The sequence below is a fragment of the Sminthopsis crassicaudata genome, chromosome 5 (genome assembly GCF_048593235.1).
Source record: "Sminthopsis crassicaudata isolate SCR6 chromosome 5, ASM4859323v1, whole genome shotgun sequence".
Lineage (NCBI taxonomy): Eukaryota > Metazoa > Chordata > Mammalia > Dasyuromorphia > Dasyuridae > Sminthopsis > Sminthopsis crassicaudata.
In genome coordinates this window covers 116792449-116817452 of record NC_133621.1, presented here as the reverse complement: position 1 = coordinate 116817452, position 25004 = coordinate 116792449, and the positions used below count along the sequence as shown (strand labels likewise).

Genomic DNA, 25004 nt, shown 5'->3' with positions numbered 1-25004 from the left:
AAGAGCTAGAGAAGGATCCAAAATAACTTAGAGAATGTCAGAGATGCAAGAGTATTTGCCATAAGAATTGATCTTAATTAAGAGAAACTTATTTCCCTATCAAGACTGTAAACTACTTAGAGGCAAAGAACATGATTGTTATTTCCTTTATATTAACTTATTGAGTATAGAATAACAGAAGGTATAGCATTTCATGCTTTACTAAAAATGAACAACTTTGATATTTTTGAATACAAATTAATTAGCCCAAAAGCATAAGCAGAAATTAATTGCAATAGAGGAGTTAAAACACATTCTATCAGATTCAGGGTTGTAGCTGGTCCTTTTTGCTATCTGAACTGAGTAGCTGGCTTTCAGAGGAAGTAAGTGGGTTGTGGGGATGGCTATAGCAGACAGATTTACCTTTTTGTCTTATAGAGCTTTTCTATTATGGTGATTTAAATGTTGACAACAATTAATTAATCCTAGCATGTCACTTAATTTAACTTTGGTACAACAAAAAAGAAAGCCCAAAACAGGAGACCACTATGGGCAACATGGACGAACAGTTACATTAAACAAAATTATCGATCAGGTAACAATCATTATTCCCCAGAAGTCCTGTTAACAAAAACCTTTTACTGAATACTAAAGTCAATAGAGCTAAAAAAATTCTGGTTATTTTTATTATTTTATCATTTTTTTAAATTAAAATTGGCTATGGGATACTACACAAGTGAAAGCTATAGTTGGGATTATGCACAGTTGTGAAATATTCTTTAAAAGACTCTAACTGCATGTTCTTGGTTTTTTTTTTTTTTTTTTTTTTTTTTTTTTTTTGAGATTCTAAAATGCTTCCCCCGCCCCCTTTAATCATACATATTTGTTATGAAAGTAATTCCACTGTTGGTTGAGGGAGTCAAATAGGGGTAATAGTGGATAGTAACTGACATGGTTAAAAAAGAAAAAAAAGTTATATATATTGAAATTAGATAGAAAAAATATTTAAAAGTATATATGGTTGTGTTGGTATTCAATATTAAGTTTTCAATAAAACATTTAATTGGTTTAAGATTTTTTTTTTTTTTTTTTTTTTTTTTTTTTTTTTTATATATCTCAAGCTTTACAGTGGTCCAAATTAGCAAAAGCATAGTAAGATATGGTAAGTGTATGACAAAGGAAAGTATATGCTTCCTAGCTTTAGAGGCCTCTGGAGAATATCCCCTAGTCATAGAGTCATTTGGATTTAGCTGAACTAAAGCAAAGAGTATTGGATTGGAGGATTGGAAATTCAGGTTGTAGTCCTAAATCTACTTTTAAATAATCAAGTATCTTTGGATATGTTACTATATCTTTATGAACTTTGTTTTCCTTATTTGTTAAGAATGGGCTAAATGATCTTTAAATTCCCTTCCAGTTCAGGCCTTCCATCACACTAAACTAACTGCCCTCCAAATGTGACATATAAAATTTGCATTCCACCACCCCATGTCCCGAATCCCCAGGGGATTTTGAGAAAGAAACAGGATTGCCATGAAACGTACATCTATTAGGAAGTGCTCCCGCTCTTGACCATCTGAAAGTCTACAGATGACTTACTGTTGGTTTCTAGACTTTCACAGAGCTCACTTTTCACTTCGCCATTTGGACGACCATTTCCCTTTTGGATCAGTTTACTTTGCATGGTGGCAGCTGTCACCACAGCCTTGAAGCTCCGCTTCCGTTTCTGAACATTCTGTTCAGGGTGAAAAATTATAATATAAACCTTGGGCATGTAGAGCATGCCCAGAGATACCGAAGCACTTAAACTCATGGAGACGGTAAGTGTTGTTGTCTGGATGTACATCTGAGGGGAGAAAAAAAAGAACATTACAAGATATGTTAGCAAGCTTTATTGGCAGACAAGCAAATCACACTACAGTTTTCTCAAGTGCATACTGCACAGCAATATCCACTAAAGGTGAAAACACTATGCTATATTCTTCTGTTGCATGCTCATCAGGAGTCTGTCTCTCTTCAATTTTCCTTAATTATAGTCAAGTACTCCTTTTTTTTTTCTTGTTTCCTGAAAATGAGGGTTAGAAAAGCAGTAATAATGTTTGTTTGACAAAGTTTCTATAAAAACAATTAAACTTCTGTACCTTATTTCATTTTTGGATTATAAACAAACTTCTAAAAAAAAAGGAATAAAAAAGTAGCTTGACCAACAAACCTCTTTGTAAGACAGAGCATCTACAATGAGAAAGATGTGACACCAGAGGATTCCCTTGCTGTCTATCCTCCTTCCTCACCGCTCTTTTGAATACAGAAACAAAAAGCTTTCAAGTTGTGGCGAAATGAAATATTTCAAATAATCAACTCTTGTCACCAATATTCTAATGATCCTGAGGTTCACGGTGCTGGATGATAGATCTGGAGGTAAATCTAAGTTCTACCTTGTACTATGTGTGATACCTTGAGAAAGTCACTTAACCTCTCTAAGTCTTAGCTGACTTCTAAGATACTTCTGTCTTCTAAAGCTATGATTCCATAAAATGACTCAGAGAATAGAAAGCTGTGACTTATTACCTATGAGACTCTGAGAAAATCATTTAGGCTCTCTGAGCCTCAATTTTCTCACTTTTTAAGGGTAAGAAAGTTTACATACACACATATAATAGATGTAAATAGTTAACATAAATGTAGAGATAGATGGATAGATATAAAAATATGTATAAGGAGTTTTGGTGAAGAGGTGATAATTATTGTAGCTGAGATTCAAACTCACATCATATAATTATATAGAGATTTAGGTAGTTCTAGAACTATATCTATACCCATAGACATCTATAGATCTATAGATATCTACTTATATGTTTCTATATGATTATTGATGTGGATTTGAATCTTAGCTATGACAATTATTACCACCCCTCCACCAAAGCTCCTTATGTAGCACTGTAAGGTTTATAAAATAGTTTACCTACTACCTTCATCACCTCAGTCAAATAACTTGATCTCACTTGTCCTCAGTTTTATTGTAAGAGATTTACCCTAGAGGGTCTCTTAGATCTCTTCTAACTCTAAATCCAATGATTCCATTCAAAAAATTAGCATTGCATGCTAATTAAAATTCATTTCAAAAAATACACATTAAGCACATTATGTCAGATGATGAGTGAAATATAAACTTTGACAAAAGTATGTGCCCTGTCCCATGTAGTTTAGAGTCAAAATCAATATGTTATGGATCTCATTTACTGTTTCTTAAAATAGTACTTCCAGAGGGATATGTACAAAAAAAAAATCAGGGGATGGGGAGGGGAAATGTCTGGATTTTACTCTTGAAAGTCTCTTTGGGAGAGTTTTGTCTCATTGTAATGGGTAAGTACTTTAAAAGTTTTTGTTTTCATTTTTTAGATTAAATCCAATAATATTGTAATGCTCTCATTGAAAATAAGGACTACCCAATTTTGCTTTTGTTTGTTTTTTTTAACTGTATATTCCCAGTGTCTTATATACTATCCTGTGAACCAAAAAAAAAAAAATCTGTTGAATTGAATAAAAAGGACAAGTTTTGGGTTCTTGCAAAGGAAATGCACAAGATCTTCTGACTAGGATGCTATTACACGGACTTTTATTCAGATAGCACACACCATTTTCAGTCAACAAGTAATTAGCAATCATTTACTATGTACAAATCATCATGTTAAAAAAAAAGGCCCTCCCCCAATGATATTAAACTCTCTACCCTATAAATAATATAAGCATCCACATATATGTATATATGCATATATACACACAGATATGTGTATGTGTATATATGTATATATATATATATATATATATATATATATATACACAAAAAAAATATGCACATACACACTTCTCTCTCTCTCTCTTTTTCTCTATCCCATATATTCATTTGTGGTATTTTTCATGAAAGGTTTCCTGGAATTGAACTTGGAGAATTAAATGTTCAATATCTTTGAGAGAAGGAAGTTATTATATTAATTATCTCAACTCAAAGCAGTCATTTGCTAAAGTGCCCCCTTAGGAAAAGGCACCCTTTGTGAATATGTGAAGTAGACAATTACCTACTTTTGTCACTTTTAAAGTATTAGGAAACATGTGTGTGTTTGTGTATGTGTTTCTTAATGGGTAGTTGGGTGTAAGAGTATTCCACCCCTGTTCACTGATGTCTGAAATTTAACCATAAGCACTGTCTTCACTTGAGTTTAATGGTTTTGACTCATATTAAAATAAAAATGCCCTTGGGAAAGATAATCCTATTTTAAGCTTTATTCAGTCTAAAACCTGGCTCCAAAATACACTTCTTCTATTCCCCTAAGAACTATTTACTTTTGATAAGTTGATTTTTTAAAAATTTCCTGAGTACAGAACTCAATTTTCTATTGCATGCCTTTGTTTTCTGTTTGAATATTCTTGACCCATCCTTCAGACAAGAGATTAGAGATGCATGAGACAAAAAGAAAATAATTCCTGACTTCAAGATGCTCACATCTGGGGAGTCAACATATATGAATATAAATATAAACAAAATTTAATAATGGGCAATTTTGTCAGAGGAGGTAGCAACAGTGGAATCCTTGAGAAAGGAATTTTTTAAAAACTTCATATAGAAGATACTGATTTGAATTTTTAAAGAAATAAAGGATTCTAAAAGGAAGAAGTGTATTTTTGCATTCATTTTATTGTTATTCCTCCTAGTTATAGTTCTAATATGAAGATTTTCTGTCTCAGATTTGATTATAAAATCAATAAGTTCAAGAATCATGTTTTTGGTATTGAATCCTCCTTCAGAAATGAGTACAGAATTCCAAACATAGAAGATGTTCCTTTTCAGTCTCCTTTGCTGGCTCTTCAGAGTCATGTCACATCCAGGAATTGGTATAAAGACAATGCCTTGGGTGTTCTTTTATCTATAAACTTTCTCATTTGTTAATTATTATATCCCATGTGTTCAGCTATAATATTATCTGCAGATGAGTCCCAGATCTTTATATCCAGTCATAAACAATCTACTGAGCTCCATCCCAACTACCTCCTGACTCCTCCAGTTTCTGTTTCATAAGCTTCTCAAATCTAACATGATACAAAATAAAACAGTTACCTTTCCCTACTAAATCTCTCCCATTAGTGTTTGAGGCATCAGTTACCTTGTTTACCTTGGTTCCAATCTTAGTGTTATCCTTGATTCTTCTCACTCACTACAGATATCCAATAAATTCTCTAATATTGTTGTTTCTATGTTCCTAAGATCCCTCAATTACACAATCTAATACTACAAATCAGCCCTTCATCATCTCTTGCTTAAACTATTAAAACAGCCTTCTCACTAATCTCTGTCTCAAATTTCTCCCCAGTATAATCCACTATATAGCAAAAGAAATGATTTTCTTAAAGCTTTACCTTAAGAAAAGGTTGTTCTCGGGCAGCTAGATGGTGCAGTGGATAGAGCACCAGCCCTGAAATCAGGAGGACCTGTGTTCAAATTTGGCATCAGACACTTAATACTTCCTGGCTGTGTGACCCTGGGCAAGTCACTTAACCCTTACTGCCTCATCAAAAGAAAAAAAAAAAAAGAAGAAAGAAAGAAAAGTTGTTCTTATTCTTTCTTTGTTCTTTTTACTACTTCTTACCATTATCTCTTTGTTCCCACAGTTTCTTTCAGATCTCAGATAAAATGTCACGGGGGGCAGCTAGGTGGGGCAGTGGATAGAGCACCAGCCTTGAATTCAAAAGGACCCGAGTTCAAATTTGGTCTCAGAAACTTAATACTTCCTAGCTCTGTGACCCTGGGCAAGTCACTTAACCCCAGCCTCAGAAAAAAATAAAATAAAATAAAATAAAATATCACTCTATTCAGTTCCTGGTACTTCCATATATTAGCAACTTCACTTCTGAGATTACTTTCCACATAAATGTATGTATCTCATATGTACTCAATATTCTCTCCTGTAAGGTTCATGAGAGTAGAACTTGTTTTTGGCTGATCTTTGTATCCCTAAAACTTAGCATAAGGCCTGGCACAAAGCAGGCATGTAAATGGTTACTGGTAATTGTTTATAGCTGGTTCATTAAGGTTAATAGTTATTCTGAACTCTAGGAGAAAATGTTATATATCTAATTAAAAAATAGCTAAAGGGGCACAAATATATGGGGATATATAGCCAATTTCTTCCTAGGCCTATGTGAATTGTATCATCTATTCGAAGTCAAAATATTACTATAAATGTGCCTGCAAAGATATATCAGTGATTTAGGATTCTATATTAAAAATCTTTAACAGATAAGATTCAAAAAGGCAAACAAGTACAGAATAGATGTTCTGGAAATTCAGAAGACCTATGTTTGAATATTTGTCTCTGGAACTTGGTCTAAATCACTAAATTACTATGATAATGATGATGATGATGATGATATTTTATGATGATGAAAATAATACTTTACGTACACACAGAGTTATAGCAGAGCTAAGGACCATGGAATAATACCTTACTGGGGTTTAAAAGGCTGAATTTTATCTCAGGCAAGAAGAACCTTAACTTATTGGACCTTCAAATAAAAGGAAGAGGTTGAGATAAATAAATTCTATGGTTCCATCTAATTTTCAGTCTATCTTCTCTGAATGGAAAAATCAGAAAATGTCCCACTAAGCCTTAGTTTGGGAAATAATGGTCTATGTTTTATTCAAACACCTTAGCAAAAAGCATAGACACAATGTAGACTCAATTATGTATTTTAAATGGCAAATTGCATTTTGATGTTATGTAGAAAAAAGGTTAATGAATTTATTTCTTTCAACTTTTCAATTTGCATTTTTGTTGTTATATATCCATTCAACCACTCTGATAATTGTACCTTTCTCATAAAGTTACTTGAGAGTGTTCTTTTCTTGTATGATATAATTTCTATACAATATAGAAGATACATTGCTAAGATTCTAGAATGCCAATTTCCCCAGCAAATGTATTACTGCAGCCTATCCTTTCAGCAAACTAGTTCAATTAAAGATTCAATAAACAAGAAAATTAGAGTTATAACAAAGTAGATTTAATGTGCATTATCTCATGCACCACATTCTTCATGAAATATCATACCTTAGGATGAAAGAACTTATTTTAAGTACTAAAGATCTAATTTTAAGATGCTACTTACAAGGTATAAGACAGTTCTTTTTAAATGTTCCTTAATATTTTCATAATGAGCTCAAAATGGTGGCAATAGCGTAAACACCAATAACAAGTTTAAAAATTCCAGGAATTATCTACAAAGATAGAAACCTGGTACTGATACTGTTCTAGTGGTAGAGAATTGATGTGAGAATCCCCTCGTTGGTCAGAGGTACAAGTCCAACATGAAAAAAATTCACAAACCCAAAAAGTTTTGAATAGCAAAAGGGGATTTTATTGGCACTGAGAAGTCAGCTTTGCTAGGAAGTCAGACTTCTAAGTGGCAAAGTCCTGGTAGAGAAATAACAAAAGGTTATCAGTGAGAAGAAGGTCTCATCACAGCAGGCAGGAGTCCCTGGTAGGCAGCTGTTCCAAGAGGAGAGGTCCTTTGGCAAAGCATACTATTTTGGATTTTTGTAAAGATATGAGTTTTAAATTGTCTTTTTATAACAGTCTGAGCTTAAGGCTCCCAGTTGAAAAGAGAGCCAATGCCCCCAAGCCTAGATACTTACCTTGGAGTTTCAAGCCACTCAATATCAGACCCAGATCTCCAATTGAATGAAATTCCTGAAGATCCAGCTACCCAAAAAATCAATGGGGAGTGATTTGCCCGAGATCTCCAGTTGAATGAAGCCACTTATCTTAGAAAAAGTTTGTCTGGAAAATATGCTTCTTTCCAAACTTTTTGGAGTCAGGAACCACGAATCTCCCTTCTTTTACAGATCAAAGGGGACACAGTTTCACCCCCCTCAATTCTATCAAGTTATCAAGGAGTTCAACTTTTAGTATTAATGAAAAAGTGATATGAAAAATCTTGCTCTTGGAAAATAAGCATAATCAACAATTCAATGATTCACTACAATTCTGTGGACACTGGAGCCCATGAATTAAGTTTGCTGCCTTTGAGGTCCATTTATTATTTAAGATGAAATGGAGTACTGAGTCATGAGAAATGGAAATCAGCATTTTTTTTTTTTTACAATCAAATAACACCCTAATATATGATATGGGTTTGAGGTATCCATGGTATATTGTTACTACCTGATGATCCTGATTTTTTTTTCTTTTAGGAAAGATTTTTCTGGAAACATACTTCCCCAGATATACTAGACCCTACTTTACCACTTTTTCTTACTGAGCAAATACAATTTTTTAATATGTTGAAATTTTTGCTCAGTCAACTAAGTTTTTTTTCCAGTAACTTTGATCTGGGACCTATTGGTGTCCAATCCATGAAAATCAGAGTTTAAGTCATGGTCCTTAAGAAGATGTCTATCCTTTAACTTCCAAAATATCTTAGGAGGGTTCCCTGATGTCATTGTCTTCGTTGCGAATGAAGTATAAACAACAAAATGACGTGAGAACCCTGAAAGAAGGGGGGACCCCAAAACTCTCTCTCTCTGATACTCCTTCAAGAGTAGTCTCCTTGAATTCTTGCCTCTGTAAAAGAACTGCCTGAGGGAAACAGGATAAGTAGCTTCATTCTGTTATCCTGAAAGACCAGCACCACCCCCAATGATAACATTCACTACAAATTATATTCTCTGTTAAGTTGAAAATTAGTTTAGGACTTCTCATTCAATTCCAAGATTATTTATTTTGATTTCAACTTAAACTGCTCCCAGCCCCCACCAAGAACTGCCCATATAACAAGTTTCCTTCAACCCAATTCCTGGCTGAGGACCTAACATGCCATACCAAGGATCCTCTCTTTTCCCTTGGCATAGCTGCAATCCTCTGCATGCTAAAATGATATTCTCTTTCAGCATTACTCCCTCTCCTATTTTCCTAACAAGAACTCATTCACCTCTCTGTCGAGATTTCTCTGCTAGAAACTTTCTTTGCTAGAGGATTTTTCTGGTAGATCTTTAATAATAAACTTCTTTTGCCAGTTTAACTTTTCAGGTTTATAAATTCATTTATGAAGGACCTGGTGCCACCAAAAGGGGATTCCCCCAACTCCCTGCCTTGTGCCAAACCTCATCATTTGGTTCCCTGACCAGGAATCGAGGAGAGTCAAACCTCATCAAAACTCTTCAGTAACAAAGGAGTAGATTTTTGATCTGCCAGCTGAAAGTGATATGATATGAGTATGGGAGCCATAATTCTTCCATGACTTCTTTGAGGATTAAACAATTGTAGCAATATATCAGCACTGAGCACACATGCTCAGTTGTGGCACAGACAGTTAAATCATGAATTTATTTTCTGATGTCTAAGTGTACTTAAAATATTTTTGAAGACTATATTCAATATGATAGAGCAATTTCTATGTAATCTTATGTATTTTGTTTTATGAACTTAAAATCATGACCCTAAGAAGCTTTATCATGTTTCCAAAAAGGTTCATGATGCAAGAAAAGGTTAATAATCTCAAGGAGTGAGGAAGAAAATAATTCTTAACATCAGAGCATCTTATCTCTAAAGCTGGAAAAGACCTCAGGAGTCATATATCTAAACTCCTTACTGATGAAACTGAAGTTCAAGGAATTTAAGGTTCTTGTCCAAGGTTTCTGGAGAGATGTTTCATTAGCCCCACTTGTTGTATCACAATAAAGCATCAATGCTAAAGAGAAAGAAGTATTATATCTACCCCCTTTCCCTTGTATTCTATCACCAATAGACACTGTGGTCCTGCATAGCATATATGTGCTTATTTGTGTTTGAATTATGCATGATTTTATATTTCTCGCTCCTGAACAGAAATGAGGGACACATTTACTTAGCAGTTTATCTGGAATATCCTTGCATATTTCTCTCCTTTCACCTTGAAAGGCTAGCTATGTATACTTCAAGTTTATGACCTATGTGCATATTTGAAGTATATGTCCACTATGATATTGGGCTTTAGCAGTGAAGAATATGGATGTGGAGAATTATTTTCTGTCTTTTGAATAAAAAATTAATATTACTGACTCAATATTTGTTCATATACTTAAAAATTATTAATATTTTATTGAAAATAGAATGCCAACCACCATGAAAACTACAAAGATAGTAAAGGGATGATGCTCACTATTAAAGAGCTTACAATATACTACAGATATGCAATAGTAATGGAATTATATTTTTCCATTCACTTACTCTCACTTTGTCTCTTACGTGTTTCTTGGTATATGCTTGTCAGAAGATTGGCCAGTTTGAAAGATAAAAATAATAGGGCAATAGTAATAAGATAAAGAACAAAATGTTTCTGGTATTCAGAAGTGGTTTATTGCACATTATTTTACACATTCAAATATAAATTTATCATGTTATTGGTTGATACCATCAGTCAAGATTAAAGACTCAAAATTTGTGTTGACCTATGACATTAACCATATATATATATATATAGATATAGAGAGAGAGAGAGAGTAATAAAACCTGGGGGCAGTTAAATGGTACAGTGGATAAAATACCAGCCCTGAAATCAGGAGGATCTAAGTTCAAATGTAGCCTAAGACACAATACCTCCTAGCTGTGTGACTCAAGGCAAATCAGTTCACCCCAATTGCCTCAGCAAAAATAAATAAATAAATGAAACCTCTTTGAATGTGCAAAATAAAATCCAATAAATCTGTTCTGAAGATTTCAGTCTTCACTATGCTGAATTGTATGAGTTGAGGATCTGTGGATTAATTTCCTTTTTGTGCATATCAATGCCAAAGAAAAAGTTTGTACCAAACAGGTATTCCTTAAACATTTGTTGACTACTTGTTTGGCCAAGAATAAGAACTTAAAGGAGTCTCTAAGAATTTTTTTTGATGAAGGGCAATAAGAGATATCCTAGCTAGAGTTAATAATTAAACATTTAAAAAACTGCATAATAAGACTGACAATATCTTTCCTTTGTTATTAAAAACAGATGAGATATAAATGAGGCAGAAGTTAAATCCACACTAATACTAAATAAAACGTGATCATTAATTTTCAATGACCTTATTGAGCACATTCATAGAAAGATAATCAAATATTTATTTAGCAAACAGTGGTCCTGAAAATTTTTCTATACTTTTCTATACTTTTCTGTCAGTTACTTCATTGCTATCTTATTTGATGTTTTATTCTTTACTGGCATCCTTCCATCAGCTCTATTTTGCCCCATCACACTTTTTCTTTTCTGAATGTGGACAATTTATCTATAAAGGATTCTGAAGAAAGAAATCTGATAGCTTAGAATTATCATAATATAATGTTAAAATAAAATCAGTTTTATTATTTTTATATATGGTAAATATTTTGGACCCATGTAGATACTATGACCATCAGTCATCTAATCCTCCCTATTTAATGGATCTGGTGGTCCTCTTCTTATAAACTTCTGATGTATGTTTTTCTCAAAGATAAAAAGACTTCACTGCAATCACCTTGTATCCTGAAGCCATTCCAACCCAAAATCTAATGGTCTTTAGCCAGTGATGTTACTTCATGTCTAAAAAGGGGAATTCTGTATACCACCTTTTTTCCCTACTAACTATTCCCTCTTTAGCAGAATACCACACTATTTCTTTTTTCTTGTTTTACATCATTCTAGTTCAACCAATTTGTTTCTTTTCATTTAAATGTTTCATTGATTCTAGTTTATATATCACAATAATTTCTGAGTATTGTTTCACCAGCCCTGCCATATTAAAGATATCTCCATTGTTTCAAATAAAAAGTTTTTTGTTGTTGTTCAGTCATTTTCAGTTATTTTCTGATTCTTTGTGATCCCAGTTGGGGTTTGCTTGGCAAATATACTAGAATGGCTTGCCATTTCCTTCTCCAGTTCATTTTTAACAATGAGGAAATAGAGACAAACAAGGGAAAGTAACTTGCCCAGAGTTATATAGCTAATAAATATCTGAGAACAAATTTGAACTCAGGAAGAAAAGTGTTCCAAACTCTGGGCCCAGCATTTTTTTTTTAATTTTTTATTATATATATATTTTTATAATATTATCCCTTGTATTCATTTTTCCAAATTATCCCCCCCTCCCTCTATTCCCTCCCCCAGATGACAGGCAATCCCATACATTTTACATGTGTTACAATATAGTCTAGGTACAATACATGTGTGTGAATATCATTTTCTTGTTGCACAATAAACATTAGAATCCGAAGGTACATGTAACCTGGGCAGACAGATATTATTGCTAACAATTTACATTCACTTCCCAGTGTTTCTTCTCTGGGTGTAGCTACCTCTGTCCATCATTGATCAACTGGAAGTGAGTTGGATCTTCTTTATGTTGAAGATTTCCACTTCCATCAGAATACATCCTCATACAGTATTGTTGTTGAAGTGTACAGTGATCTTCTGGTTCTGCTCATTTCACTCAGCATCAGTTGATTTAAGTCTCTCCAAGCCTCTCTGTATTCCTCCTGCTGGTCATTTCTTACAGAGCAATAATATTCCATAACCTTCATATACCACAATTTACCCAACCATTCTCCAACTGATGGACATCCATTCATCTTCCAGTTTCTAGCTACAACAAAAAGAGCTGCCACAAACATTTTGGCACATATATGTCTCTTTCTGCTCTTTAGTATTTCTTTGGGATATAATCCCAGTAGTAGCGCTGCTGGGTCAAAGGGTATGCACAGTTTGATAACTTTTTGGGCATAATTCCAGATTGCTCTCCAGAATGGCTGGATTCTTTCACAACTCCACCAGCAATGTATTAGTGTCCCAGTTTCCCCACATCCCCTCCAACATTTATCATTATTTGTTCCTGTCATCTTAGCCAATCTGACAGGTGTGTAGTGGTATCTCAGAGTGGTCTTAATTTGCATTTCTCTGATCAGTAGTGATTTGGAACACTCTTTCATGTGAGTGGATATAGTTTCAATTTCTTCCTCTGAGAATTGTCTGTTCATATCCTTTGACCATTTATCAATTGGAGAATGGTTCGGTTTCTTATAAATTAGGGTCAGTTCTCTATATATTTTGGAAATGAGACCTTTGTCGGAACCTTTGTTTTTAAAAATATTTTCCCAATTTGTTACTTCCCTTCTAATCTTGTTTGCATTAGTATTATTTGTACAGAAACTTTTTAGTTTTGTAATCAAAATCTTCTATTTTGTGATCAATAATGATCTCTAGTTCTCCTCTGGTCATAAATTCCTTCCTCCTCCATGATTTAGGCATAAAGAGGGAGATAATAAATAGATTAGAGGAACAGAGGATAATCTACCTCTCAGACTTGTGGAGGAGGAAGGAATTTATGACCAGAGGAGAACTAGAGATCATTATTGATCACAAAATAGAAGATTTTGATTACATCAAACTAAAAAGTTTCTGTACAAATAATCTAATGCAAACAAGATTAGAAGGGAAGTAACAAATTGGGAAAATATTTTTAAAAACAAAGGTTCTGACAAAGGTCTCATTTCCAAAATATATAGAGAACTGACCCAAATTTATAAGAAACCGAACCATTCTCCAATTGATAAATGGTCAAAGGATATGAACAGACAATTCTCAGAGGAAGAAATTGAAACTATATCCACTCACATGAAAGAGTGTTCCAAATCACTACTGATCAGAGAAATGCAAATTAAGACCACTCTGAGATACCACTACACACCTGTCAGATTGGCTAAGATGACAGGAACAAATAATGACAAATGTTGGAGGGGATGTGGGAAAACTGGGACACTAATACATTGCTGGTGGAGTTGTGAAAGAATCCAGCCATTCTGGAGAGCAATCTGGAATTATGCCCAAAAAGTTATCAAACTGTGCATACCCTTTGACCCAGCAGCGCTACTACTGGGATTATATCCCAAAGAAATACTAAAGAGCGGAAAGAGACATATATGTGCCAAAATGTTTGTGGCAGCTCTTTTTGTTGTAGCTAGAAACTGGAGGATGAATGGATGTCCATCAGTTGGAGAATGGTTGGGTAAATTGTGGTATATGAAGGTTATGGAATATTATTGCTCGGTAAGAAATGACCAGCAGGAGGAATATAGAGAGGCCTGGAGAGACTTAAATCAACTGATGCTGAGTGAAATGAGCAGAACCAGAAGATCACTGTACACTTCAACAACAATGCTGTATGAGGATGTATTCTGATGGAAGTGGAAATCTTCAACATAAAGAAGATCCAACTCACTTCCAGTTGATCAATGATGGACAGAGGTAGCTGCACCCAGAGAAGAAACACTGGGAGGGGAATGAAAATTGTTAGCACTAATATCTGTCTGCCCAGGTTGCATGTACCTTCGGATTCTAATGTTTATTGTGCAACAAGAAAGTGATATTCGCACACATGTATTGTACCTAGACTATATTGTAACACATGTAAAATGTATGGTATTGCCTGTCGTCGGGGGGAGGGAATAGAGGGAGGGGGGGTAAATTGGAAAAATGAATACAAGGGATAATATTATAAAATATATATATATATATATAATAAAAAAAAAATAAAAAAAAAAAATAAAAAAATAAAAAACAAGTCTGAGAGGTAGATTATCCTCTGTTCCTCTAATCTATTTATTATCTCCCTCTTTATGCCTAAATCATGGACCCATTTTGATCTTATCTTGGTATATGGTGTTAAGTGTGGATCCATATCTAATTTCTGCCATACTAATTTCCAGTTTTCCCAACAGTTTTTTCCGAATAATGAATTTTTATCCCTAATGTTGGTATCTTTGGGTTTGTCAAAGATTAGGTTGCTGTATCCTTTTTTGTCCTTTGTATCTAATCTGTTCCACTGATCTACCGGTCTATTTCTTAGCCAATACCAAATGGTTTTGGTGACTGCTGCTATATAATATAGCTTTAGATCAGGTACACTTAGACCACCTTCCTCTGAGATTTTTTTCATTAGTTCCCTTGCAATTCTCGACCTTTTATTCTTCCATATGAATTTTGTTGTTATTTTTTCTAGGTCATTAAAATAGTTTCTTGGGAGTCTGATTGGTATAGCACTAAATAAATAGATTAGTTTGGGGAGTATTGTCATCTTTATTATATTCGCTCGGCCTATCCAAGAGCACTGAATGTCTTTCCAATTATTTAAATCTGATTTTATTTTTGTGGCAAGTGTTTTGTAATTTTTCTCATATAATTCCTGACTTTTCTTTGGTAGATGGATTCCCAAATACTTTATACTCTCAACATTTGTTTGGAATGGAATTTCTCTTTGTATCTCTTGCTGTTGCATTTTGTTAGTGATATATAAAAATGCCGAGGATTTATGTGGATTTATTTTGTATCCTGCCACTTTGCTGAAATTTTGAATTATTTCTAGTAGCTTTTTAGCAGAGTCTTTGGGGTTCTCTAAGTATACCATCATGTCATCTGCAAAAAGTGATAGTTTAATTTCCTCATTTCCTACTCTAATTCCTTGAATCTCTTTCTCGGCTCTTATTGCAGAGGCTAGCGTTTCTAGTACTATATTGAATAGTAATGGTGATAGTGGGCAACCTTGTTTCACTCCTGATCTTACTGTGGGCCCAGCATTTTTATCTGCTTTAATCTGCCCTAAAAAGGTCAGGCAGATCCAATCCATATAGTAATTCAACCTGATGATGTATATGGTTCCATTTTTCATGATCTCCATCATGTTTTCCTTTTCCCTTTCCAATTTGTGAGCCCTGAACCAATCTTAATCATGTTTCATAAGAAACAGGAAAACTCACAATATCAAGGTTGTTAGAAATAATTTAGAAGAAGCAACTTCAAGGTATCAAGTACCCCTTGGAAGATACCCCAAAAAAGTCCTTTTAAAAGCAACAATAACATAAAGAGCATTGGATTTGTGTTCAGAGTAGCTACACATTCACTACTTATTTGACTTATAGATAAGCCACTTAACCTCTTTGAACTTCAGTTTACAAATCTGTAAAATAAGGAGGAGGGAAGTGTGTTGACTGAGTAACAAGGTCCATTCTAGTTCCAATTCTATGACTTTGTGATCTACCCTCCAATTACACATAGTCTATATAATAGAATTTAGTATATTATACTCAATCTTTTGTTTACTTATTTCACATACTTTAAAAGTTTTCTGCTCACCAAGAAGCATAGAGATGTGAGTCTAGAGGTTAATGCTGGATAAGTAGATTTAAGACTCATCTCCAACTGTCCAGTAGACATAAAACTTTTGCATTCAATAAATCTAACATTGAACTCATTGTTTTTTCTCTCTAAACTTTCTTCCTTTGGAAGTTTCTGACTACTATCTTCCCAATAATGCATAAATTAAGTATTCTTGACTCCTTACTCTTTCACACTCCCCATAAATTCAATCCATTATTAAGTCCTGTCAATTTTACCAAAATACAATATCAATACCCTAGTTCAAAACCCCATAACCACACACCTGGATTATTACAACAGCCTGCTTATCGGTGGTCTTGTCTTAAATCTATTTTCATCCCAATCCATTTCCCACTCAGTTCTCAAACTGATCTTCCTAAAGCATCGTGTAAAGCATCGTGTCACTCAATACCTTCCTTACTCTCATTAAAAAAAAAAAAAAAAAAAAAAAAAAAAAAAAAAAAAAAAAAAAAAAAAAAACTCAGGGGCTCATTATTACTTCTAGGATTAAATCTTAAATTATCTGTCTGACTTGGAAAGCCTTTCAAAATGTTGACCTTTCCTGACTTTTCAGTTTTCTTATTCCTTTTACACAACATGTTCTCTTGTTGTTAGTGATACAGGCATTCTTGTTTTTCTTGAATAAAACATTTTTGTTATGGGCCAGAACTTGAAACAAAGTACTATGTGGAATTGAGGAGACAATGGTTAAATCTAGTTTAGCATTGATTTAATCCTACAACAAATAATGGTTTCCTAGTGATATAATGATTGGTTTATGCTCAGTGTGGAGCATATAAGCAGGGCCTGAGAGCCACAGAAGAGAAGCATTCAGAAGGTGGAGAAGACAGGCGGGAAGCTCAAGCTCTTGGAACCAAAGAGAGAGATAAGCCTCTAAGAAAGCTAACCAGGCCCCAGGAAAGAAGACAAGACTTTGAAAGAGACAATAAAGGATTTAGACTTTAACACCTGGCTGCATTTGTGGTGATTACTGAACTGAAAAGAAGGCTGCTTCCAGAGACCCCAAGAAAACCAAACCAAAGAGAACATTATACATTGTATAATTATAATCCTAATCATAACATTGATTCCATCTCTTGAGGCTCTCATGCCTGAAATTCTTTTCTCCTTCATCTCTGCTTACTGACTTCCAAGGTTCCCTTCACATTCTGCAAGAAACATTTCAAGACAAAACACTACTAAGGACCGTGTAGAAAGAGAGAACAAAAATATATATGGGGGAAAAATAAGATGGAGGGAAATCCAGAGCTGGTAATCATAATTTTAATAATTTAATAATGTGAATAGGATGTGAATATTTAATAATTTAATAATGTGAATAGGATGAACTCTCTCATAAATGAAAGCAAATAGCAGAGTGGATTGAAAAACAGAATCCTACAATGTTGTTTACAAGAAACACATCTGACATAGAAAGGTAAAGGTAAAAGGCTGGAACAGAATTAATTATGCTTCAGCTGAAGTTTAAAAAAAAAAAAAGCAAGTATAGCAATTCTAATCTCAGATAAAGTGAAAATAAAAATGGATCTAATTAAAAGAGATAAGGAAAGAAAGTACATTTTGATAAAGGGTACCATAAACAATGAAGTAGTACTGATATGAAATGTATATGCACCAAGTAGTAGAGCAACTAAATTTCTCCAGATTTTAAGCCAGTTATAGGAAGACATAAACACCAAAACTATGTTAGTGAGAGACTTCAAACTTTCCCTTCAATCAGAAGAATCTAGAAAAATAAGTAAATAATAGAAAGTAAATAAGAAAGAAACTGAATAGGAATACACCTTTTTCTTGGCAGTACATGGCACCTATATTGACCACATTATTAGGGCAATAAAAACTCACAATCAAATGCAGAAAGGCAGAAATACTAAATGTTTCCTTTTCAGACCATGATGCAATAAAAATTATATTTTATAAAAGGCCAAGGAAAGAAAGACAGACTAGAAACTGATTGGAAACTAAATAATCTAATTCTAAAGAATTAGTAGGTTAAACAATAAATCACAGAAACAAGCCATAATTTCATCCAAGAGAATGACAATAATGAGACAACATACTAAATCTATAGGATGCAGAAACTGAACAAGTCATTAATGACCTCCCTAAGAAAAAATCTCTAGGGCCAGATGGATTCACAAGTGAATTCTATCAAACATTTGAAGAACAAATTAATTCCAATACTATGTAAACTATTTGCAAAAGTAGGTAAAGAAGGAATAGTGCCAAATTCCTTCTATAACAGAAATATGATATTGATACCCAAACCAGAAAGAGCTAAAACAGAGTAAGAAAATTACAGACCAATCTCCCTGATGAATATTGATGCAAAATTTTTATATAAAATATTAGTAAAGAGATTGTAACAATTTATCAGCAGGATAATACACCACAACCAACTGGAATTTCTACCAGAAATGGAGGGCTGATTTAATACCAGGAAAACTATTATCATAATCGACCATATAAATAACAAAATTAACAGAAAACATATGATAATCTCAATGGATACAGAAAAAACTTTTGACAAAATTCAGCACCTATTCCTATTAAAACTCCAGAGAACATAGAGATAAACTAAGCTTTCCCTAAAATAATAAGCGGTATCTATCTAAAAACAACAGCAAACATTATTTGTAATGGAAAGAAGCTAGATGCATTCCAGTAAGATCTGGGGTGAAACAAGAAGGCCTGCTGTCAATATTATTCAATATTGTACTATGTTGGCTTCAGCAATAAGAAAAGAAAAACAAAGGAATTAGAATAAGTAATGAGGAAATAAAACTATCAGTCTTTAATGATGTTATGATGATATACTTAGAGAATCCTAGAAAATTATCCAAAGACTTACTAGAAACAATTAACAGTGTTAGCAAAGTTGCAGGATATAAATTAAACACACACAATTCATCAACATTTCTGTAAATCACTAACAAAGCTCAGCAGCAAGAGATAGAAAGAGAAATTCCATTTAAAATAATTATAGACAAAATAAAATATTTGGGTGTCTACCTGCTAAAAACAAACTCAGGAACTATATGAACACAATTACAAAACACTTCTCACACAAATAAAGTGAGATCTAGATAACTGGAAAAATATCAATTGCTCATTAGTAGTCCGAGCTAATAGAATAAAAACAACAATTTTGTCTAAACTGGCCTAACTTGTTCAGTACCATACCAATCAAACTGCCAAAAAATTATTTTATAGAATTAGAAAAAAAATAACAAAATTCCACAGGAAGAATTAGAAAAAATAATAACAAACTTCAACAAAATTCACAAATATCAAGGGAATTAAGAAAAATTTACAAAGGATAATGACTTATCAGTATCAGAACTAAAACTATATTATAAAGCAGAAGTCATCCAAACCTTTTGGTACTGTCTAAAAAAATAGAGCAGTGCATTAGTGGAATAGATTAGATATACACAACACAATAATCAAGGTCTATAGTAATCTAGTATTTGATAAATCCTAAACTCCAGCTACTGGGATAAGAATTTACTATTTGACAAAAATTGCTGAGAAAACTGAAAAATGACGTGTCAGAAATTTGACATAAACTTGCATCTCACACCCTATACAAAAGTAAGGTCAGAATGGGTACATGATTTGGGTATGAAGAGAGATACCATAAGCAAATCAGGAGAACAAGGGAAATTTATCTATCAGATCTTTGGAGAGGGGAGACAACTATGACCAAAGAACTAGAGAACATTATGAATGCTAAAATAGACATCTTTTATAACATTAAATTTAAAAGTTTTTGCACACACAAAGCCAACAGAAACAAGATTAAAAGGGAAGTTCAGAGTTGGGAAAAACATTTACAGATAGTGTTTCTAATAAAGTTCTCATTTCTAAAACACATAAACAACTGTGTCAAATTCATACGAATAAGTCATTCCCCAAATGATAAATGGTCAAAAGATATGAACAAACATTTTTCAGATGATTAAGTTAGAATCATATATAGTCATATGAAAAAAAATGCTCTAAATCTCTATTGAGTAAAGAAATGCAAATTAAAATGACTCTGAGGTATCACCTCATATCTCTCAGATTAGCTACAATGACAGGAAAGAATGATTATAATAAATGTTGGAGGTGATGTGGAAAAACTGTGTCACTAATGCATTGTTGATGGAATTGTGAAATGATCCAACCATTCTGGAGAACAATCTGGAACTATGTCCAGTGTCATTAGTTCGTCTTTAACCCAAGGAAATAATGGAGAAGAAGACCCACATGTGCAAAAATGTTTGTAGCAGCTCTTTTTGTGGTAGCAAAGAGTTGGAAAATGAGTTGATGCCCATCAGCTGGAGAATGGCTGAACAAGTTGTGGTATATGAAGATAATGGAATATTATTATTATTTTAGAAAAATGATGACAAAGCTGATTTTAGAAAAGCCTGGAAAAATTTACATGAACTGATGCTGAGAGAAACAAGCAGAACCAGGAATAAATACATTGTATATAATAACAACAGCAAAAGTGTCTTATAAACAATAGTTCAGTGAACTAAAGCAATCCCAGTAGAGTTTGGACTGACAATGTCATCTGCATCCAGAAAAAGAACTATGGAAATTAAATGTAAATCACCACATCCTATGTTCACTTATTTTTTTCTCTGATGACTTTTCCTTTCTGCTCTGACTTTTCTCTCCAAACATGATTCATAAAGAAATATGCTTTAAAAATCACTACATAAATAAGCAAATTAAATTTTTAAGAAAAGTAACATTTCAAAATCCCCCTTAATACTCATGGATATTTCCTCTTTATTATCTATATTTTTTTCCCAGTATATGTCTTATTTTTAAGTCATTGTTTTTCATGTTTTTTTCCCTCAACTAGACTAAAAGCTACTTGAAAGGAGGGACTATCTTTTGGCTTTCTTTATATCCTTAGCACTTAACACTGTGTCTGATATATAGTAAGTATGCTTACTGACTGACTGATACTTCTGGAAAACAGACTATAATTTGGAAGTTATAAATTAAAAATCCTTCAATATTTAAGAATTCAAAAGTAAGTGAAAGAAATGTTCAATTCTTAGAGACTTTATTTTTAAAAAGGCACTAACTTGATATGAATGTCATTTCATAGGAAGACTGCAAGATCACAGAATGTGTTTTGAACCATTCATTCAAGTATAATTATGTAAACTACTAACATTTTTTAAAAATCTATAAAATAAAAGTATTAGATGAAATGATATCCAATGTCACTTCCAGTTCTGTAGCCTGTCATATTATAGTCATAAGTTACGAATCAGTAGAACCTAAGTCAAATGTTTTTCTTGTACTTTCAAAAACACTGCCTAAGAGCAGCAAAAATATAATGTTTTCCACCATATTAATTTCCAGGCTTCATATATAAAATGGCTAATTACCAACATCATAATTCCAATGTGCATTTTGAATTATATTTTCTATTTATAGTGATGGATTTACTCCTTATTTTTTCTGATCAATGACAATATGAAATGTGTTGACAGGACTGGTGCTATTCTATGGAAAGAAAAGAAGCTTTCTAAACAATACAGACCTTATGTTCTTGACATTTATAGCTATTTATAGCTATTAGCATCAGTTTCCAAAAAGCTGAGAAAGGTCTTCTACTATTAAGGAAATTATAATGAGAAACTGTACAGAAGAAAAGTCCTAAAGGATATGTACATATGACCAGAAAGGAGGCCACATTGCAAGAGAAAAATAACTATTTAGACATTGTGTGTGTTCCATTAGCATTCACATAATTTGGGAGAATCTAGAACATTTTTTCATATTTTCTTCCTCTGGAGTATTTACATGAAAAATAGGTGATACAGAACGAGAGAGTGAATAAGTTACACTAAACTGATGAATGGCAAACTTAGATTATATCACAAACCTATCGAGCCATCCCAAGGCCACACTAAAGTTTTGAATGAAGAATTTACACATCATTAATCATTTCAGAAAGTTTAAAGATGCTGCAATATATGAAATTAGTGGGTTTCTGAGCCTTGATTCAGTATGAAGGACTCTGTATGAAGACTTCTTTTTTTTAATAATAATAATTCACTAACCCTATAAAACCCCATTCATTCTCTAGATTTTCCACCATGTTCTAGCTGCCTTCTCTTTCTTTTATCCTGTGGGTCCTTTCTTCCATGTTAGTTTTTTTCTAGAACCTCAATTTTTAGGAACAGACCAGACCAGACCAGACATCCCCTATTCCCCAGATAACAACCATTCCACCATGTTTGAGTAGGTCTTTCTCCACTCTCCTTCTGCCTTTATAAATTTAATTAAAGTAGGGATTATCTTTCTTTTTGTTTTTTGTTATATGTGCAATGTTTAGTATGGTGCTTGGCATATACTAAACATGTACTAATGCTTATATAATAGTAGCCTATTGATATTTGTAAATTGAGAAAATGAATGGTGACAAAAATGATGACTTCAGTAAGACTTTGAATATATATTTTGCTACTAATAACTATATATATATGTATTTTTAAATATTAAGAAATGAATGAAAAACAATTCAATTTATGTTATGATTTTTACAAATATTGTAAAGATATGAAATCTCATTGCTTCCTAGAATTAAGGAAATATCAAAATTATTATGGTAGATGTCCATATTGATTTTACAAACCCTTCAAAATAACAGTGAAGCCTCCCAGGTATCTTCATAGCACTGACTAAGAATCAAAATCTTCAATAGTTTATCTTATGGAATGGGTAACTCAGGAGTTTCAAAGGAAGTAAAATTATTCCGATGCCAGATGTGAGCATTATCTACTCAACTTCCTGCTTAGGTAAATATCAGTCTTTGATTTAACAGAGAGAAGACATAACTTCTGACCTTTCTTTTATCCATCTCTATAATTTTAACAACTATTGCCATACTCCATTATTAAGTAAGAACAGGATTGTCCTTGATTTCTATCTTTCTCCCTTCACTTGAATCTTCAATTCCCCCCATCTTTTAAATTTTCCTTTGACATCCTAATACAAAGATCTGTTCCATATGTCATTTTATCTTTTCCTAACGTTATCATTCAAAACTCAGTTTTCCAGCTTCCTTGTCAAGCTGTTTATTTTGCTACTCTATTAGAGATTATATTTTCTTTGCTAGAAATCAGATGGAGAAAATATATCTTTAAAAATATCATATATATACATAAATATATATAGACAGACTCCTCTATCCCTAACTATAGCATATTATATCACATATTCTTTAGGCAATAACTAGAAGAAAATATGTCTTTTCTCCTATTTTCATATAAATAGTGATTCATCATCAATGGGAAAAATGCTTCCATTCATGGTGATAAACAATAATAAATAATCCATGCTCATGCAGACTTGTTGTAATCAATATTATACTTCTGCAATGTGGATGATAACTGATAAAGATTGTGACAGATTGTAACTTAATATCCTCTCAAGAAGTTTCTGACCTGGGAATCAAGAACTCTGGAAGAATTATTGGGTAGGTTTCAGGGGATCTGTGAATATGAAAAAATTCATCTTTTAAAAATATAATTGGTTTTCTATGTAATGCTACCTATTTTATGTATTGTAAAATAAAGTGGAAAAGGGTCTATAGCTTTTAGCAGATTACCAAAGTGGAATGTAATAATATATGTATATATGCATGTGTATACACATACACACACACACATATATATATATATATATATATATATATATATATATATATATATATATATATATATATATATATATATATATATATATATACTCAAAGAGAGACATATAGATATAGATGTAAACTAAAGAAATTCTACCCTACCTCCTAACCATAGTCTAATTGGTATCATGCAAAGTTGACATTTCAAAAATACACCTGCACATTTTGTACATTTGCAGCTACCAATAGATAAATTTATAACCATCAATGTTTTGCTCTTTATCGCTCATTCTTCAATTCAACAATATATTTCCCTAAGGTCAACAGGAAATTGTTTATAGAGCTCAGCTTTCTCTAAAGAATGGCACATTATATATTCCAGTATATTAATATGTATGTGACCTATTTCTCATGTGCTTATTTACATACTGTTGTATTATGAGTCAAAATCATGACTCAGAAATACTCTTTTGGAAATCTTTTAGTTGTTGAAATCTGTCTTTTTTTGTCAAACTTTTAAAATTTTTATTCTGAAAATCATGGATATTACCTAGGAAGATACCCAGATGATTAATACAGAAGTCTTGCTGGGTCTTAATTGTGGTATGAAGATAACAAACTCTCTGTGAATTGAGCACACATTTTGTTAGGTTCTGAATATTGATGGAATTAAGGCCAAGTACAAAGACACTCTGTGGCTACTGCCTGAACAACTATGTAGGTAAGTATACATTTCTGGACAAGCCAGAAGCTTGGCCAATAGGTGAGGAATATTTTTGAGACTAATAACCTATGAAATAGAAAAGATAACAATGTGGCCTTCAGTACTCTATAATGTGTTTCTGATTTATACCCTTATCATCTAACCAATGGACCTAAGTATATCTAGCTGTCAAAAAGAATTTCTTAAACAGTTAATTTGTGCCAAGCATTATTTAAAGTGACTATAAAACAAAGAAAAGCATATAAATGTGGCCCCTTTCTTCATGGGGCTCACAATTAATATGATAAACAACATGCAAGAGTTATAGCACTAGTATGGGTGGGGGAAGAGTCTAGGAAAGGCTTGTGAAGAAGATGAGATTTGAACTGGAATTTAAAGGAAGCCAAAGAATTTAGTAAGTGTGTATATGGGAGAGAAAGAAAAAGA

General features: G+C 33.0%; 1 protein-coding gene across 3 annotated transcripts in view; it reads right to left on the bottom strand.

Moving 5' to 3' along the window:
- The window catches only part of GRM8 (glutamate metabotropic receptor 8), a 953266-nt gene that overhangs the window by 6635 nt on the left and 921627 nt on the right, over positions 1-25004 (bottom strand). For 2 of the 3 annotated variants that reach the window (XM_074268051.1, XM_074268050.1), the window contains exon 10: positions 1524-1825. In XM_074268051.1, the coding sequence (XP_074124152.1) occupies positions 1529-1825 (297 nt within the window). In that variant the 3' untranslated portion in view covers positions 1524-1528. The remainder of the gene's footprint in view (positions 1-1523; positions 1826-25004) is intronic. The other variant, XM_074268052.1, reaches the window with a different exon arrangement.